This window comes from Pseudochaenichthys georgianus, chromosome 14, assembly GCF_902827115.2.
Source record: "Pseudochaenichthys georgianus chromosome 14, fPseGeo1.2, whole genome shotgun sequence".
In the NCBI taxonomy this organism is placed as follows: Eukaryota; Metazoa; Chordata; class Actinopteri; order Perciformes; family Channichthyidae; genus Pseudochaenichthys; species Pseudochaenichthys georgianus.
The window spans coordinates 29316386-29335413 of record NC_047516.1 but is presented as its reverse complement, the minus strand read 5'-3'; the positions used below and the strand labels follow the sequence as shown (position 1 = coordinate 29335413).

The 19028-nt window shown below is 43.8% G+C and overlaps 1 protein-coding gene across 2 annotated transcripts in view; it reads right to left on the bottom strand.

Annotated features, from left to right (window-relative positions):
- Positions 1–19028, bottom strand: part of gabra3 (gamma-aminobutyric acid type A receptor subunit alpha3) — a 175453-nt gene that overhangs the window by 40640 nt on the left and 115785 nt on the right. For both annotated transcript variants that reach the window (XM_034099567.1, XM_034099568.1), the window contains exon 4: positions 18755–18822. In XM_034099567.1, the coding sequence (XP_033955458.1) occupies positions 18755–18822 (68 nt within the window). The remainder of the gene's footprint in view (positions 1–18754; positions 18823–19028) is intronic.

Sequence of the window (19028 nt, the reverse complement as noted above, 5' to 3'; positions counted from 1 at the left end):
CATTGCCAGAACTCATCCCAATCAGTGTAAAACATCCGGTGATGAATAAACACACAATAGTAGGCTTGTCCCAGTTGGGCAAAGCCATCATTTGTTTGTTTCCTTTGGACAGAAATCTCCTGTAAACACACAGAATTAATTTGATGATTGAAAGACAGGGATGAGGAAAAGGCATAGTAGTCAATCTCCACACAAGGCCAAATGGCACAATCAGTTCAAGTGCCAGCTGGTGTTCCTCCAGGAGTGATTGATTTCTCCTTGACAGAGGAGACAGAGCCAAGCCTCTATCCAACACTAGTTTTTTTATATCTTATTGCATAGCAACGATGATCATGAATGGGTTTATTGTAGTAAACAACTATTATTTAAATAGATTTTGAAAACACATTTATGGCTCCACCTGTTACAACTAGATTCATAAATACAGAATCACTCTTCGCAGATGCCTTTTTTATGTCTGTATATAGATTTTTGGCATCCTGCCTTTATTGGAACGCATATTATAGAGGCTCAGGATATGAGGGCAGAGAGAAAGAAGGGAGCAGCATGTCACATCCCTCCCTGGATGGAATACAAGTAGGACTTTAAAGCTTCTATGATCAATATTCTTTGATTAACAATGCATCATATGCGTATGGAAACTGTGAAAAGGGTCACTGAGTGATGTACCCACAGAGAATGATCAACTGACTCTGCAATTCCCCTCTGTTCTGCAGTGTTTCAGCAACTTCCTGCTCATCCTGTTGGTATCTGCCCGGCCCACAGCTTTACTGTTTTGGTTTGCGTTCACGTCTCACCTCTCTTATCAGCATCATGTCCAGATGCTGATGTGTTTTCAGCTACAAAGCTCTGATAAACCCACTTGGCACCTCCTGCCCAAAACAAAATGGTGTTTACAAAAAAAGAGAGCCAAATATGTCTCCCTTTTTAAAAGGAGGATGCATTTTGGACAGGTGAAAATCAACATGACTCCAAAAACATGCTCTGTCTGCACAATGTGTAATACTTTAAAAATATTTCCCTTACAAAAATATGTCAGTGGGCCCATGCGCCTTATGCTTTTACATACTGCAAGGTTCAAAGTGCACAGTTAACACTTAAAATATACATCAAAATGAGTCGCCTTAGAAACAAATGCAAAATACCTAAAAGAAAATATTGATTCGATTAACTGTCTTGGTGGTTATTTATATAATCCAAAATGATGTAGAAATAGATTGAATGCCATGATGACTCTTAAGTACTGAATAATTGTCACTTCAGTGTTGAAACAAACAAACGGATATAAAAATAGGGATTATGAAACAAGAGAAAGAACAAGCTTGTCACACACAGACTCAAAATGTCTCCTTTGCTTATATGTAAGTGTGAGCGGTGGCGAGGAGCAGCTACTGAGAGAATGAAGAGAAATGAGGGAAATGATAGGGAAGGCTGATAAGGTGCAGTTAAGGTAGGATGTTCAGCAGACTGGGCTAAATGAGTCCAGACGTTGTCTGGTTCTCTGATAATGGCAGGAAGGTACTGTCTAATATCTGATGGAATATTAATGCAGCCTTTATCTTCAATTAACAAGTTATGTTTTAATAATGTCATCATGTTTTAGTTTTAATTTGGTTTTTACTCAACTGATCTGGACATATTATGCAGGCCTAATTGTATTACATATAATTATCTGGATAATGAAACTACATATCTGCCCTATTAAAAGCAAAAAAACATATATTTTCCAACAAATTACAAAACACTCCCTTGAAAAAATCCCAAATAAGTCTCTGAGTTGAGGGTATTGAGTTTTCAAGTTATTTCTTCCCTGTGGTTTTATTGTCCGTTGTTTCTGTCTTAATCTACACGTTTTGTTTATCTACATCGGTCGACTGGTTTGACAAGTTTGATTTAGTGGCCCTTATGAAATATACTGGGTGAGAGAGCTGTTTTCCCCAATTTATTGTGAAGAAATGCTGTGATATATGTAACGACGAGTTGTTTTTGACAGAACACAGCAGACCAGAGATAAAACTGTTGATTAGCAGGTGTGTTGGCAATGATACATGGCTTCCTGGAGGCAGTGTATCCATGCGATTTGTCTCTTCTGAACTCCACACTCTGGGCATTGTACTGATTAGTCAAAGATTTGATTAATGTCTAGTCTAATTACTAGTCCTTCTTACTCTCGGGTTGTCAATTATTCTCTCTTGCTTCGCGTCTTGCGGGCTGCTCACCTTTCACGGCTGGGAGTGTAACCTGTGTGAGACTTTCAATGAGCTGTGAATCCCATACCAGCTCCAATTATCTCCAGCCTTCATCAGCGTCTGAGGCATAAAGATCTTTTAGCACTTTGCATCGTGCCACACTTCAGAGTGTAACTTTTTGTTCCACACATATAATCCGCCTAGAATCAGAAAGTGGCAAACAAAAAGTACATAGAGAATGAAAAAGCGAAAAATAATTTATGAAAATAATCTGAACGGTATTTATGTTGCGCAAACTATAACATTTAATGATGACATCAGATGAAACTGCAAGTAAATTAATTGAGCGGTGATAATTGAGATGATGAAGAAAGGTCTTAAGGAGGGAGACCTATGCAGATTTGTATGATATATCCATGTCTATCAGTCTTGGAACACAAGGTTGCATCAGTAAAAAAGTTCAATCAAGCACCATTTGCTCCTCACATTTATCGTCACAGATCGCAATGGGATAATCTTCTGGATGCTCTGAAAAAGATGATGTTGAAACTAGGGCAAAAACAATAGGTTGCTCTTAATCCAACGAAAAAAAAGATCACTTCCTGCCTTGGGTGCCAGTGTTATGGTGTGTGAAATGGTGCTTTGTCTGCTTTCAAGTTGTTCCTACCCTGCACATGAATCATGTTGTGACGCTAGGGACATGTATGTTGTGGGTGGGGGGGGAAAGGAGCCCTATTTTAAGAGTGTGAGTGAATCAATAAGACACATTTCTAATTCTTGCACAAAAGGGGCTTATTTTGACTTGAACAAGGTCAACATGATTGATGCAGAATCCAGGAGATCACCTTCAAATCTTAGTAACACAAACCCCCATCTGTTCTGTTTGGAAGACCTTGAGAATGTAGGCTGTGCTGATGAGTGCAGATATAAAAACAATCTTTATACAGGGAGTGTGAAACCATTTTTAAATCTGTACATCACTGACATAATCATATTACTGTCAAAATAGTCTCTGTGACAGCTTCAATCACTTCCCATTTCCTCAGAGCAGACCTGTCAAATCCCACCATGAGACGGGTAAATGTGCTGTGACAATGCATACATGTGAATGAGATCAGTAGACGTTCAGAGACAGGGGGCGGGGTGAAGGAACAGAGACGGAGAATAGAGAGTAAATGAGGAAAGGGAGGCTGGAGGTAGGGAAACACATCCACCTACTTAGCAGAGATCAGCATCAAGATCGTAACCCGCATTCTGGGCCTCGGTGTGACACAAATCTGCCGTGGTCGGACACGACTCTGAACAACGTGCCTTGTTATCGCCGTAATACTGTAGTTTCAATGTGATACGCAGTTAGCTTCCCTGTTGCCATAGTGGGACACTAAGGGCAGATGTGGGGTATGGGGGTGAAGGCTGAGCGAGTGAGTGAGAAGCAGACATTTCTGGGACACTTGAGGTAAAGGAGATGGATAATTGGCACATTGGATGTTCACAACATAAAGTATGAGATGCCGAGGGTAAGGAGACGGCTCTGTTAGGAAAACTAGTTTTATACGTTTTTCTAAGCTTTTGTGCTTCACATTTTTAGCCATGGTATCAGCTAGTCCTCAGGGATGGCAATGGCAGTTGGTCGATTGATCACTTTATTCCAGGCTGAAAGATCTGAACAACTGAGTGATGGATGCCATGAAATCCAGAGGATAAATAATAACTCTGGTGATGTCCCGGATTCCTCAATATGTCCCATGTGTAGGTCAGAATTCTTTTTGGGAATTTTCTCCCCCAAAAAGCGAGCAATATGGAGATTCTTATGCTCTCATTCATACATGTTTATCCGTTAGATTTAAGTGAGTGTTAAATACATTTATTCATGACTTGACAGCTTCAAGGTCTACACTGAACAAAAATATAAACACAACACTTTTGTTTTTGCTCCCATTTTTCATGAGATGAACTCAAAGATCTAAAACATTTTCTATGTACACAAAATAACCATTTTTCTCAAATATTGTTCACAAATCTGAAAAAAATCTGTGAAAGTGAGCACTTCTCCTTTGCCGAGATAATCCATCCCACCTCACAGGTGTGGCATATCAAGATGCTGATTAGACAGCATGATTATTGCACAGACCTGTGTGCCTTAGGCTGGCCACAATAAAAGGCCACTCTGAAACGTGCATTTTTGCTTTATTGGGGGGGTCTGGGGGGTCCGAAAACCAGTCAGTATCTGGTGTGAGGGGTAGGGTTAGGGTTAGGGTAATGTTGTGAATCGAGTGGCCTGTGTTCGTCGTCCATAACATACGCCTGCCCATACCATAACCCCACCACCACCATGGGCCACTCGATTCACAACATTACCCTAACCCTAACCCTACCCCTCACACCAGATACTGACTGGTTTTCGGACCCCCCCAGACCCCCCCAATAAAGCAAAACTGCACGTTTCAGAGTGGCCTTTTATTGTGGCCAGCCTAAGGCACAAGTGTGCAATAATCATGCTGTCTAATCAGCATCTTGATATGCCACACCTGTGAGGTGGGATGGATTATCTCGGCAAAGGAGAAGTGCTCACTATCACACATTTTTTCAGATTTGTGAACAATTTGAGAGAAATTGTTATTTTGTGTATATAGAAAATGTTTTAGATCTTTGAGTTCATCTCCCATCGAAAAATGGGAGCAAAAACAAAAGTGTTGTGTTTATATTTTTGTTCAGTGTAATTTATGCCAAAAATGTGGAAGTTCTTCTGTTTCCATATTGAAATAAATGCTGATAAATGTACCATTGAGAGTACCTATAGTACCTTAGTTTCCTGCAGTGCATCAAAAGAAATGGTAGCATGTATGTGGGTAAATAAGTGTATTGTGAGAAATTACTTTCAATTAAAAGCTTTTTATTGAGTTATCAAGGTTTTTTTAATTACACGTTAAACGAACCTGGAGGTAAACTAGCTCTGACCAAACAATGACGCAGTTACAACATAACAAGAAGTAGACTAAACAATACAGCTTCCTCACTTTATTTTAATAACTATAGCTGTCCTTAATTAAACTCTGAGTTGTCTCTGATACAGAACTTTCCTCTGGGGAACACATCAGGGAAATGACTTTAAAAGTTTCTTTCCACCTCTGAAAGACCCCCAGGATTAGTCATTTCCTCTACTTTCACTGACCTAGAAAACCGGTCTATGCTTTAGTTTCTCAGAACAGTTTACTTCAATGCCCAATACTCCGCGGCTGTCCTGCTCCACACTCCAAAAATCACATCCAACTCTTTGAACTCTGTAGCTGGGAAACTCATGAACCAGAAAACACTAACGCACGACCCTGACCTACTGTAGAATCGCTTTCATCGACTCTGAATACCAGAACTCTGTGTTCTCAAAGCCCAAATACTTTTTAAACAACTCGCCCCTCAGTGCAGCACACATTCAGCCAATCAAAATACCTGGTGCAGCTCTGCGCTTGCAAATGCTTGTTATTCTTTGAACTCAAAATTAAATCCGAGCCACCCACTCACTCTGAGGATGCTCTGCCTTTTGGAAACGGATGCACATGTCAGAGATTCAGGCCACTCATTATTGAAGTCCAGAGTCGAGACCTACAGTACAGTTCTTATTTAGTGCAGCAAACTATCCACAGTTGCTCACTGTACTGTATAATTTTGGGCTTGTTTTCTGATTCCCTTCTCTACTTAGATGGTCTCAGAACCCTTTTTTTTTACTGTGGATATTGTGAAATCTAACATGGAAGCTCTATTAAATTCTACTTTCATATTAGTACGATTTCTTGCAGATAACGTCAGAATAATTTATGGGAGTATGTGATCTCAATGTTCTCCACATAAATCAAAATATGTTAAATTAAATAAAAAAACTCAAATGTAATATGCTTTTTGGCACTTAAATAATACACATCACTTTAAATGACATTTAGTTAGTATTTGTATTGCATCACAGATGGGACACGTGATTTTCAATTTCAAAACAAACAATGTTAAATAAGTTCATCCCAAATAAAAAGGTCCCCCGGCATGAATAAAAATACAAAAATAGAAACACAGAGTTTATTCTTTCTTAAATAGTCTCTGCATTTTAAAAGTTATATTTTAATATTCACTTTGCTTCCATGATATAAAACAAGACGTGAGAATATGTTGGATTAACTCGATAACAAAAGTTCTCCAGGATCCTCTTCTTGAGTTTTTCTCATTTAAATTCGATATTGTCCTTTCCCAAGTGCAGATATGAATCTTCTTACTTTTGCATTGTTGTAAAAATAAAGATTGAACTGAAATGCTTACAAAGGGTTATTCACTGATTAACATGTCAAATTATCCGGCGGACCTCTTTGATGCGTTCACTCGATGTACACATGGAAAATATGAATCAAAATCGATATTGCTTTATACTCCACATATAGAACAGATGTGAAGCATACTGTATGTAGTGTACATTGCTTTGACTATATTTACAGACTTGCAATGTGTTAACAAGATACAAAGTCTGTTCTGAAGTGTGACGCTTCTTGAAGGCTAAGCCTGATCATTTTGTGATGCTAAACCTTGGGAAATCTTAAAAGAAAAAGCTCGAAGCGTTTATGCAGTGTTCATGTACAGATAGACAGAAAATGCAGCGTAGAGCCAGAGCCTTTCCTGGGTAATGATCAGTGAAATCCTAACATCATCTAACGCTAAGTGATGCAAAAATGTAAGAAAATTCGATATGTTGAATTTTTTGTTTTCACATATGGGAACTAGGGCTGTCAAACGATTACAATTTTTAATCAGATTAATCACAGCTTAAAAATTAATTAATCATGATTAATCACCATTCGAACTATGTCCAAAATATGCCATTTCTTTATGTATATTGTTGTGGGAATGGAAAGATAAATGAAAGCAGGCGGATATATCCATTTAACATACAGTATCTATGTTTATTATAACATTTTTCTGCATGTCAAAATGAAAGACAACCCACACACCTATCAATCATCAAACCGTGGGGTCTTAATTCATTACGTGTTGATTTCTATCAACGGGGGAGTACTTCAGGAAAGTCGACAGAGGGGGGGGGGCTAGTGGAGTACTTCATGACCACAGAGTGTGAACGTTGTGATCAGCTGTTTGAGCGCAGTTCTCCAGTGAAGGGGGGGGGGAGTCTCCCTCTGCAGCCGGTTGGCGTAGTTTTGGCACAGTTCTGTTGAACAGACCGACGTTAACAGCAGCCCTGTCTGTGCACACGGAGACCGACTCTGTCGTCCGGTGATCTAACCGCCTTCTGGAAAAGCTTCACAAGTACGTCGGTACGCAAATGCGCTTTGTGACACAAGTGACGGTACGCATTTCAGATTACGCACACCAGTTATGTGCACCCCTGTACTACAGCAAAAGTATTCTCCGTCGGGACTTCCTGCAACAACACGACGCCCCGTTATCTTGATTCTGATTGGCCAGAAGACATTATCAAAGATGTTCTATTGAGAAGTGCAAAAGTTTTCAAAACCGTGGCTACTGAAATCAATCTTACTAACTGCTGTCTGTGCAATTTACTCCGCGAGTTGGCAGACTTTATTTTGCTTACTTTAACATAATTTTTCATGGTAGGGCAAAGCCATTTCTTGGTATGGGTGTAGCCTACCCCAGCCATACCCTGGCGCTGCCACTGGTGGCACGTATAGGGGCGGGCCTTTCTGCACATGCGTTAAATGCGTTAAATATTTTAACGCAATTAATTACCGCCGTTAACGCGATAATTTTGACAGCACTAATGGGAACACTAGCATTTCTTGACAGCTACAAGTATTGATCATAGGACATAGAGCACCTGCTGTACTCCCAATATCCAAATATTACCACAAGTGTACAGCATGTCCTGTACAGCATATCCTGTACAGCCATCATGTGAGACTCTGTGTGTACTCTGTGCGATGATCCATGACATTGCCAAGTGGAGTATGTGAAGAGAACAAAGAAATTGGTTCTAGCATTGAGCCCTGAGAGACCCCAAAGGTAATATCTGCTGAACAACATCTATTGTAATAAGGTCAATAAGAAAAGCAAACACTCACTCAAATCTAGTTTAACATACTGTGGTCGGAGCTGTGTCCTCAAAATAGGAGACATTGTTTCTCAAAGGCAGGGGCCAGCTAGAGACTTTCAATGGTGAAATATTATTAAATTAGTACAACTGTGATCATCAGACTCATGTTTAAAGCCATTTCTCTACAATATATTCTGTCTTTATTTAGTGTACTAAATGCCAAATTTCTTTTATTCGGAAAGAATATACCATCAACCATTTTGTAACCTGACAGCCATGGATGGATAATAAACAATTGCCCCATACGATTTAAATGGCTACCACCCCAGCTACATAGAAATAAGACTGTTGTTTTAAAAATTATAATTTTACATGGTCATTTCATTTTCTGTTTGTGGCTATTCTGCATTTCTTTCTGGTCATTCAATCGATATTTTGCATGTCTTTGTGGTTGTTTTGCTTCCATTTCTAGATGTTTAAATACTCCTTTAAGTCATTTTGTTTCTCTTTTTGCATCTCTTTGCAGTGTTGTTTATTGGACTGCCTTATGTTAACATGTTACTTCATAGAGAAAGGTCCAGGGCCCTCCTTATTCAAGCATATTAAACACTGACTGATAAATCTAAGTATTTCTTCCCCCAAGATAAACGAGATATTAATGACTTGCACGGAAAAATAGTAAATCAAGAAACTGCAATTTTCCAATGTACACCTCTGGGTGTGCAATACATAGTTTGTTTTCTTCTCCTCACTCTTCTATTGACCTGCATTGTACAGTGCATGTGAGCTATGTAATCAAAGGACACATATATATTTTCTATTCAGTTGGCCACATGTCAACCAGAGTTGGAATGATAAATGTTTGTAGGCTTATAAATCAATCACGCCGGAATTTCAGTGCAGTTAATATGAAATGGTAAATATAATAAAGTTTTGAAATATAGCTATACCTAGTTTGTGAGTGTGTGAATGACTTGAAAATGATACAAGCCCCTTAATCAGAATAGCCGAGTGAAAAGTTTATATATAACAAATGTTGAATATGGTCTCTGCCACAGTTATGACTTGACTTGGAAGTTGTTACTTGACATAACGCTCTTGAAGTTTGAGCTATGTGGACTCAAAAATAGGCTACCACTCGAGGGGTGAAACATTTGTCAGATATTGACAGAGAACATAACACCAACATAACACGAATAAAACACCTTTAGTTCTCATTCATAACACTCCGTTCGATGTCTCACTATGGGATGCGCCTCATCGCGGAGCAAACAGAAGCATCAATCTCATTACGCCAATCCTGATTGGCCGGTGATTCTTGACGTCAACGTCAGGGGAAATCACCCCCTATAAGTAGCCTGCGCCACGACGCATGCGTCATTCAAACACCTCTTCTCGCTTCAGAGCACATCTCGAACGGTAGCCGGGCTAGCTTAACAGTCCACAGACTGAACCCAAAGCTAATTTTCGGTCAACGGGCGTTAGCCGGCTACCCGATTCTCTCACAGAAGAGTATTATAGTCAACCTCGCCGTTCTTCCTCTGGAGGAGGTAAGGTTTTGACTTCAAGTTAGCAACACACCAGTTGCTAACTTGTGTTTTTTCCCTCACTACCGACACCACGGTAGCGAGGACACTTTTTTCTTCTCTCTTCCACGGAAGAGAAAAGGATTACAGGAATATTACCATACCAGGTAATATCCTTGAGAGAAAAAAGACCCACGCTGTCCTTTTTCCCCCCGGATTAAAGACAGATCGGTAAAACAATTTTTCTCGAACGTACCTGTCATGAGCGGACCCTCTCCACGCCTCACGGCGAACGAGATGGGTGCCTCTCCCCCTCACACCAGAGGAGTCAGGAACTCGGAGGCTCGGCGCTGCGGTTGCGGGTTGAAAGTGTCAGGCACAGACTCACACCAGATCTGTTCGTCCTGCCTCGGGCTGGAACACGCCCAGGAGGCCATCGACAACCCCGGCTCGTGCTGACATTGTGCCCGCCTCACCGTGAAGAGCCTCCACCGAAGGTTAGCGCAACAAGTTAACCTGTCGGGACGGGACCCCCTCATGTCCACTGATCCGCCGACCGGCAATCAAGACACGGGGACGTCTGCCGCAGAGGTGGAGCCCCTCACTGCGGTCTGGGGCTCACCGACAGCGGCACCCGCAGAACCGGAATCCCGCGCCATATCAGGCCGAGATCCGGTGGCGGCAAGAAACGCGGGAACGGGGCCCCACGCTATACCAAGCTGGGGCTCCCGACTGGACCTCACCACGGTTTCACCCGCGGAAGATGTCCTGGAGTTAGACTGCATGGAGGACGAAGAGTACACCTCTGAGTTCCTCCTATCTGACTCGGATGAGCAGGAAGACGACATCTTCATGTCATCGATTCAGGCTGCAAAGCCGGGAGCGATGGCTGCTCCCCCGGGCGACAGCACACCAGCTTCGCCCTGTCTCAGTATGGACCTACAAGCCGTGTGTCAGCGCGCTGCAGCCAAACTAGACATCCCATGGCCCGAAGTGGCCAAGGAGACCTCCAGGTCCCGTTACGAGGGAAAACTTTTTTCCCAAACAACGAGGGCAAAGAGGCAACTCCTCCCGGTCTTCCCGGAGATGTTGGATGAGGTGTCGGTCTCGTGGAGAGACCGGCCCTTTAGCAACAAGGCCCCAATCCAGGGTGCTCACTCCCTTGACTGTGACGGTATGGAGAGGCTTGGCCTGCTCCACATACCACCTATGGAACCGCTGGTGGCAGCCCACCTCCTACCGAGGATGGGCCAGCCGCCAAGCAGGAACCCCACGCTGCCAGCGAAAACGGACCGATTCCAGTCTACCATGACGGAACGGTCCTACAGAGCCGCAGCATTGTCCGCCAGGGCTCTGAACGTTTCCTCGATGCTAACCGCATACCAAGCGGAGCTCTGTGAGGATATGTCGAGCAATCCTGGACCGGCCACTCTGGACGAGATAGCCGCGGTCACAGACATTTGTCTCCGTGTCCAATGCTGCGCCGTCCAGGCCACGGGCAAGGTAATGGGGATTATGGTGGTGCAGGAAAGAGCTAGATGGCTCAACCTCACCAACCTCCCAGACCGGGAAAAGGAAGATGTGCTTGACATGCCCATCGTTCCCGAGGGGATTTTCGGCTCCGCTCTCGCTTCCATGCAGAGGAAGTGCGAGTCGAAAAAGAAGGAAGATGAGGCTCTCCACCTTTGTCTCCCTCGAAGGGTCCAGCCGCGGCCTTTGCAACGGCGGCCCTTCGCCCACGCTGCACCGCGCTCTGCTGGATTCAAAGTACCAGGACAGCAGAGGGCGCAGCCCGCCCCGAGTCCCCAGCCCAGGCAGGAGACGAGGGCGAGTTGGTCTAGAAAATCTCTGGTTCCGGCTGTAGCCCAGGCACAGCCGACCCAGAATTTCGGCCAGCAGGCGAGGAAGAAGAAGCGAGCGGCCTGACAGCCCCTCCTTCTCCCCTCCGTGACGGAGCTGGAAGTTCCTTCCCCGGCTCTAAATGTGTCCCCGCCGCCTCGAGAGATGCCTCAACGCCATCCTCAAGTCCGCACAAAACACATGTCACATCGTTATTGTCTGAATAAACCATTTTCCGCTGACGCATCCAGGCTCCGGCCAAGGGCGCAGCTCAAAAAAATGAAAAGAAAGACAATAAACAGTCCGTTAACCATAAATCCCCTTCTGACAGCAGCTACGGCCTCTCTCAAAAGGCGGATAATAAACGGGTCTGTGAAGGCACCACCGCCACGTGCGTACGCAGTGCCGGCTAGAGCTGCAAAGAACGGCCCGTCAATCCTTCCCCTTTCAAGAGCAGCTACGGCATCTCTCAAAGGACGGATTATTGACGGGTCCATGAAGCCACCGCCACACACATGCGCAGTGCCGGCCGGGGCTTTAAGGGCACCACCGACACGCGCAGGCGCAGTGCCGACTGGAGCCGTGAGGGCACCACCGGCACACACATGCGCAGTACCGGCTGGAGCTGAAAAGGCACCTCCGTCACGCACATGCGCAGTGCCGGTCGGAGCCGTAAGAGTGACATCCCAGCTGGCTCTAAGGAGCATACAGCAGGAGATACTCACGATGTCTGCCTGGGCTTCTCAAAACAGTTATAATTGATCTGTTTTCACAAACCCAGTGAGAGTCAACCCACATTCTGGAGAGAAAGGTTCTCTCTCTCCTAGAAAGAAGGGTTTTATCTATAAAGCCAACCGAGCGGAGTCAGATTACGGAGGAAAATGTCCTCGTAAAGCACCCGCTCAACATGGGCCTCATAATAAAACAAAACCCCGAACGCCACGGCTTACGGAGAGTTTTGGTGATTATGAAATGCGTAGTGGTACTACACCCGACTTTTCCAGTGCGGGACGCGCCTACGGGTGCAGTCCTTTCACGGAAGGTGGTCACCACGGACGCAGGTCAGACGGGCTGACAGGGGACTTACGAAGGTCGCCCGGTGAGAGGTCTCTAGAACAGAGACTTCCAGCGGGCACGCGTAAATTACCCGGAGCTTTTAGCGGTGTTCCCCACCCAAAAACGCTTCCTGCCGTCTCTCAGAGGACTTCATGTCCCCGTGAGGATAGACAACACGATATCGTGTATGAACCGCCAGGGGAGATTGCGTTGTCTCCAGTCACACACACTGGCACACAAACTGATCCCTTGGAGCGGCAGACGTCTCCTCTCTCTGAGAACGACACAAGTACCGGGTGTTATGCACCTAGGGACAGAATTACTGTCAAAGGGTGCACCACTCTATGCAGACTGGACTCCTCATCCAAGGATCGAGAGTCCGCTGTGGGTGCGTTACGGCGGAGCCACGTTAAGTCTGTTCGCAAGGGGAGAAAATGCTCAATGACAGCTGTTCTCTTTAATGCACGATTTAAACGCACCGTTAGGCGGGGACGCACTCGTACACGATTGACCTCCGGGTCCTCTGTACTCGCTCCCACCCCTGGCTCTGTTCCCCTTAATTCTGGCCAGAGTGAAGGAGCAACGCCACACACTTACTCTGATGTTTCCACCCTAGCCCGCAATATACGGGCTGGCGGGGATATATCAGCTGTTGTGCGGGCAGCCGTGGCAGCCCCCACCACGCAGGGACAGTTTGTCTCAGGCGGGGGGGGCGATCCTTCACCCACGCCCAGAGCACGGGGCACTATGGGCCTGACCCGTGAGTGGTACAATCTGAATACAGTGGGACTCCCTCAGAAGGTGATAAACACTATTCAGAGTGCGAGAGCTTCCTCCACCAGGTCTCTTTACGACTGTAAGTGGAGGGTGTTTGAGGAGTGGTGCCTTCAAGAAGGGCACATCTCTTTTCAATGTCCTGTCGGGGTGATTTTATCATTCCTACAGGACTTGATCGATAAACACAGAGCTTTCTCCACGATCAAGGTGTACCTGGCTGCTATTGCTGCATGCCATGTGGGCAGTGTTGGGAAAGTTCACTTTCTACATGAACTAGTTCAGTTCACAGTTCACAATTTTTAAAATGAACTAGTTCAGTTCATAGTTCATAATTCAAAATGTTGAACTAAAGTTCATGGTTTCAAAAATGAACTAATTTATAGTTTATAGTTATTTTTTCAATACGTTGCTGCGAGCTATTATTTGTCTCCTGTACGATGTTAATGGGATTTGGGTGGTAGTGGATCTGTTTTGGCTCTCTTTTTTATTCGCCACTCGCACATACCGTGAAAGGCTAGTCGTGTGCTTATTCTCAATGTGCCGTTTAAGGTTTGTTGTCGACGTCGTCGATGTACGGACTTGCTTTTTCAAACCGGGCGGACACAGTTTACAGGCAAATGTTTGATTTTTTCCGTCTGAGTCAGTACTGACTTTAACGTAAAACTCTTTTAAATGCTCATACGCCGACGCCGTAGAGCAGGGGTGGGGAACCTTTTTCCTCTCAAGGGCCATTTCAATTTTTACAATATCCTCAGAGGGCCGTACAAGTTATTCACCTCTGCTTAAAAAAACTAAAATCACAGCCCATTCATTTCATTCTGTGAAAAGAAAAAGCAACCTCTTAATCCAGATATCTCACCATGACTCGCGTTAGTCGCGTATGCATGCACGTGCAGGGTGTGGCGTGACCACCAAAACAGAAAGATATGGACACTGATATGGACTGTCTGATCAGTATGACAGATGAGCAGATCGCAACTGGGCTTTCAACTAAAGACACAGACACGCAGAAACTGCGGCATGTGTATGGACTTATCGGTACTGCAATTTCTGAAGTGCTGGAGTGGCGTTCTGGTGCTCTCCGTCAGAACTGCACCCCTGTCAGTCGAGACATATACCACGTGATGACACGTTAGGCTCGTGTTGTGTTCAAGGACCCTGACCTTGGCCAGGAAAAATAGGCACTGCTTGTTTAATTTTTTTGCGGTCTAGATTTCTTTCATTTTTTTATTTTTTGCGTGTGTTTATAAATTACCTCGAGGGCCGTACCAAATTGTCTCGCGGGCCGTATACGGCCCGGAGGCCGGAGGTTCCCCACCCCTGATTTACATGCACTGAAACCTATATAATACACTACGCAGGGCTCGACATTATAAATGGCCCGCTGGCCCGGAAGCACTATTTAGAAACCCCGGGCCAGCATAACGTACTTTCCACTTGCCCGCTCGGGCCACTACAAATATTGCTTTAAAAAAAATTCCTGTGGTATTGGTATTTTGACTAGCAATTTTTAGTCTCACTCTGAGCGAGTGCTGCTGCAGCTGCTCTCGGCTTCGTCCATACTAATTAATTCCTTCATTCAATGCTCGCCGGTTCCGCGGTTCCACATTGTTTGTTGTGAGGAGTCTGATATATTTAGTATATTTATATTTTAGTGCGACAGCCAGGGGTGAAAGGCGCGTACGCGTCACAGGCAGCTTGCTGTTGCCAGATTGGGTGGTTTTCCGCATTATTTTGAAGCCTGTTTACGGTGTGTTTTAACTGGGTTTTCGGCTGAAAGGCATATGAAATCTGGCACACTTTTGAACGCCGTTATAATACAGTGCTGAGAATGAACGCACTTTTGAACGCCGTTATACAGCGCTGAGAATGAACGCGTTCTCAATTACGTTCATCTAGCGGAAATACAGTACGTTCAGTTCACGTTCGCCCAAAATATGAACGCGTTCATGAACGATCGTTCATTGAACGCGTTCAGGTACATCACTGCATGTGGGCTTTGAGGGTAAGACGGCTAGCCAACATCCTTTGGTTTTCCGTTTTATGAAGGGAGCTCGCAGGCTCCTCCCTGTCTCCAGATCGCTGGTGCCCTTATGGGACCTGGCAGCGGTTTTAAATGGGCTCAAAATGACCCCATTTGAACCCCTGGAGGGAGCTGACATGAAACATCTGTCACTCAAGACAGTGCTGTTACTGGCCCTGGCATCCGCTAAACGGGTCAGTGATATCCATGCACTGTCTGTACATCCCTCATGCACTCAGTTCGCCCCAGGGCAAACGAGAGTGTTGTTGAAACCCAACCCTGCCTTTACACCAAAGGTGGTTGGTTCGTGTACCCCGATTGACATTGAGGCATTTCCTCCGCAGCTGGTTTCCTCCGGGGAGCAGCAGCGGGATCTATTGTGTCCAGTCCGGGCTTTGCACACATATATGGACATATGAAAAGAGCTTCGTCTTAATGACCAACTCTTCGTGTCCTGGGCTAAACCTCACAAGGGTAAGCCTGTTACTAAGCAACGACTATCCCACTGGATCGTGGAGGCGATTGCTTTGGCCTATACGAGTCAGAATCTGCAAGCACCTTTGGGTCTGCGGGCTCACTCGACTCGGGGCCTGGCTACATCCTGGGCTTTGTTCAAGGGTGTTTCCATCCAGGATATCTGTGCGGCGGCAAGCTGGTCTTCGTCGCTCACTTTTGTCCGCTTTTACAGGCTCGACGTCTCCACTCCAAGCGTGGCCCGAGCAGTGCTGGGCACCTTGTTGAGTCGGGACTCCACCTGTTCATTTCTGGTTGATCGGTGATCTTCGAGATAAGCTCGTCTGACAATACGGGAGCTACAATATCCCATAGTGAGACATCGAACGGAGTGTTATGAATGAGAACTATAGGTTACTTACGTAACCCCAGTACTCAGAGTAACATGAAGTGAGATGTCTCACCAGACGGCCCTCCTTGCTATGGTGAAGCGAGAAGAGGTGCTTATTTTGAATGACGCATGCGTCGTGGCGCAGGCTACTTATAGGGGGTGATTTCCCCTGACGTTGACGTCAAGAATCACCGGCCAATCAGGATTGGCGTAATGAGATTGATGCTTCTGTTTGCTCCGCGATGAGGCGCATCCCATAGTGAGACATCTCACTTCATGTTACTCTGAGTACTGGGGTTACGTAAGTAACCTATAGTTTTCTCTCACAAGTTCAACAAACAGGTAACAGATAAATGCAACAGGTAATCCATCTAGAAGAACTCAGAAATTGACATTTGAATCAAAAAATGATAGACCTTAAATCAGTGGTTCTCAAACTTTTTCTGTCATTCCCCACTTTGAACAGGTGGGCCTTTTCAAGCCCCACCTGTTCCTCATCGCTCCAATCAAATGGTAGGCCAAGCTTAAAATGGTCAAATGTATCGTTCTATAACAGGGGTCTCCAACCTTTTTTAGGATGAGAGCTACTTTAAAAAATAAAACAAGTCGTGAGTTACTCTTACTCCTCTTTTTTTTGTTTTTTTGCAGTGTATATATTTAGCACATTTTAACATTATTATATGCTTACCTTTAACCTTTGTGTGCTGTTTGGGTCTGTGGGACCCGTTTTCAGTGTTTACTAAAATAAAATGTATGCAGTTTCATAATTTTAACCTGCTTTATTTGGGGGTGGACCTGACCTCCTTTAAAAGTTAAAAGCATCAATCTGGTGCACTTTGAGCACAACATGAATGTATGGATACAGCTCTCAACACTCATATGAAACATCTTTAGAATATGATCACAACCAATAATTTTTTTACTGTCCTATAGTACACATTGGAATAATTTCTTACTTTATTTTTTACAACTAGGCTATATTAAATAGATAAAGGTTCTCTCTCTCTCGCTCACTCACAGAGGCTGTGTGCTCCTCCGTGGCGATGACGGCTTATATAAGTATGTAGTGGCGTAGAACATGTGTTGGTAAATATGTTACTTAGTTACATTTGTTTGTTATCATCAAAAATGTGTTCCGTGAAAGTAAAGCAAAGCGAATTTCTGAAACTAAACAAAGTGTTTTTATTTATTAATTAAAATTATAACTACAATCCGAAAAAACAGGGGAAGCCTGGCTTCCCTTGGCCTCCAGGAGAAAACGCCACTGCTTAAATCAACACAATAATAAAACACGAATTGGACTTTATGTGACAGAAATAGCCTTTTTCAGAAGATTATGTGTACAGACGTGACAATAGCCCCCTGGTGAGACCAAAATACTCAAAGTTCTACAAGACCCACTCATCTTTCCACGTCACACAGGCTGTCGAGGCAACTCAGTGCTGAGCCACAGAAGCAACCCGTTGCTCTGGGCAGTCAATTAGAGCTGCATGATCAAACATGTCAAACCCCGCATAAGGTCCCAAGACAAAGCCAGAGCCATCTCCAGCATCTGTTGTTCATAGCAGGCCATCAGGGGCTCAATGGAATTTCTCCAGAATAGAATTTTTTTTTAAAAAGGAAGCGCTTTGACTACAAAAAACATAGCTATGTAATACAATGTAATGATATAAATGTCCCCTGCACTAAAGTTGATTATTTTCCTAAAGTCATTTTTTATCCGAAATCAACATTTGCTAAATGCGGCAAGACAAACGGCTGCGAGTCACATTAGTATTGATTTTTTTATTTGACTATATTTTGCCACATTAATGTGCACTTAAAACAACTTTCTCCCAGAAGGGATTGGTTGCATGCTTGACAGTAGAGGAACATGTGCCATTAGATAAACATGTATAGAAAATATATCGCTAGGGTAAACACTCTCTAGATCAGGAATATTGCATTAAAATAGCTGTGAGATTGTGGAAGACTTTGCTTTGGTTGTTTTTTTGGATACTTACTTACTGGATATTACTTGATCTTTTGAATCAGAAATATTGTTGAATTGAATTGTTTTTGTTTGGTTGTTTTCATTATTATTATTATTATTATTATTATTATTAATGAAAATTCATTATTTCAAGTAGAGTAAATCCGACTGAAATGTAAAAAAAGTGCTTTCTTTTCAGTCTTGAATGAAAGGTTGCTAAAATACTGAATGTATGCAATGAAAATGAATAGTCACTAAATATTTAAGTGGGGAAAACAATGCATGTACAAACATTTTCATTTATGTGTGCAAGCCTCGCAGAAATTAAATTATATTATTCTGCGAAGGAAGCTACTCAATGACAAATGCTCTCCAAGTACTTGAGTCAAAGTTAAACAATCACAAGTAACGTGAACATTAATAACCTGCTTAGATGTGATGAGTCATAAAGTGAGGATAAGAAAAGAGAAGAAAGACAGACTCACCATGTCTGTATCCGACACCGGCCCGAAACTGGTCACGTGGATGTTTGTCCTCACTTCTGTCACACTCTCTGAGGGAACAGACAACAAGGAGCAGGGAAACATTACAGTGAAGTGTGTGTACAAAAAGCTTTGTTGCAGCTCCGTCTGTTAAGCTGATTGTTTGTGTACATGACGGTAAAGTCTGCCTGTTGGCATTTAACTAAGCGGCTCCACCGTAATCAAGGGTTAGAGGAACACTTCGTGCTAGATTTATGCACGCTCGGTGGAGAAATTG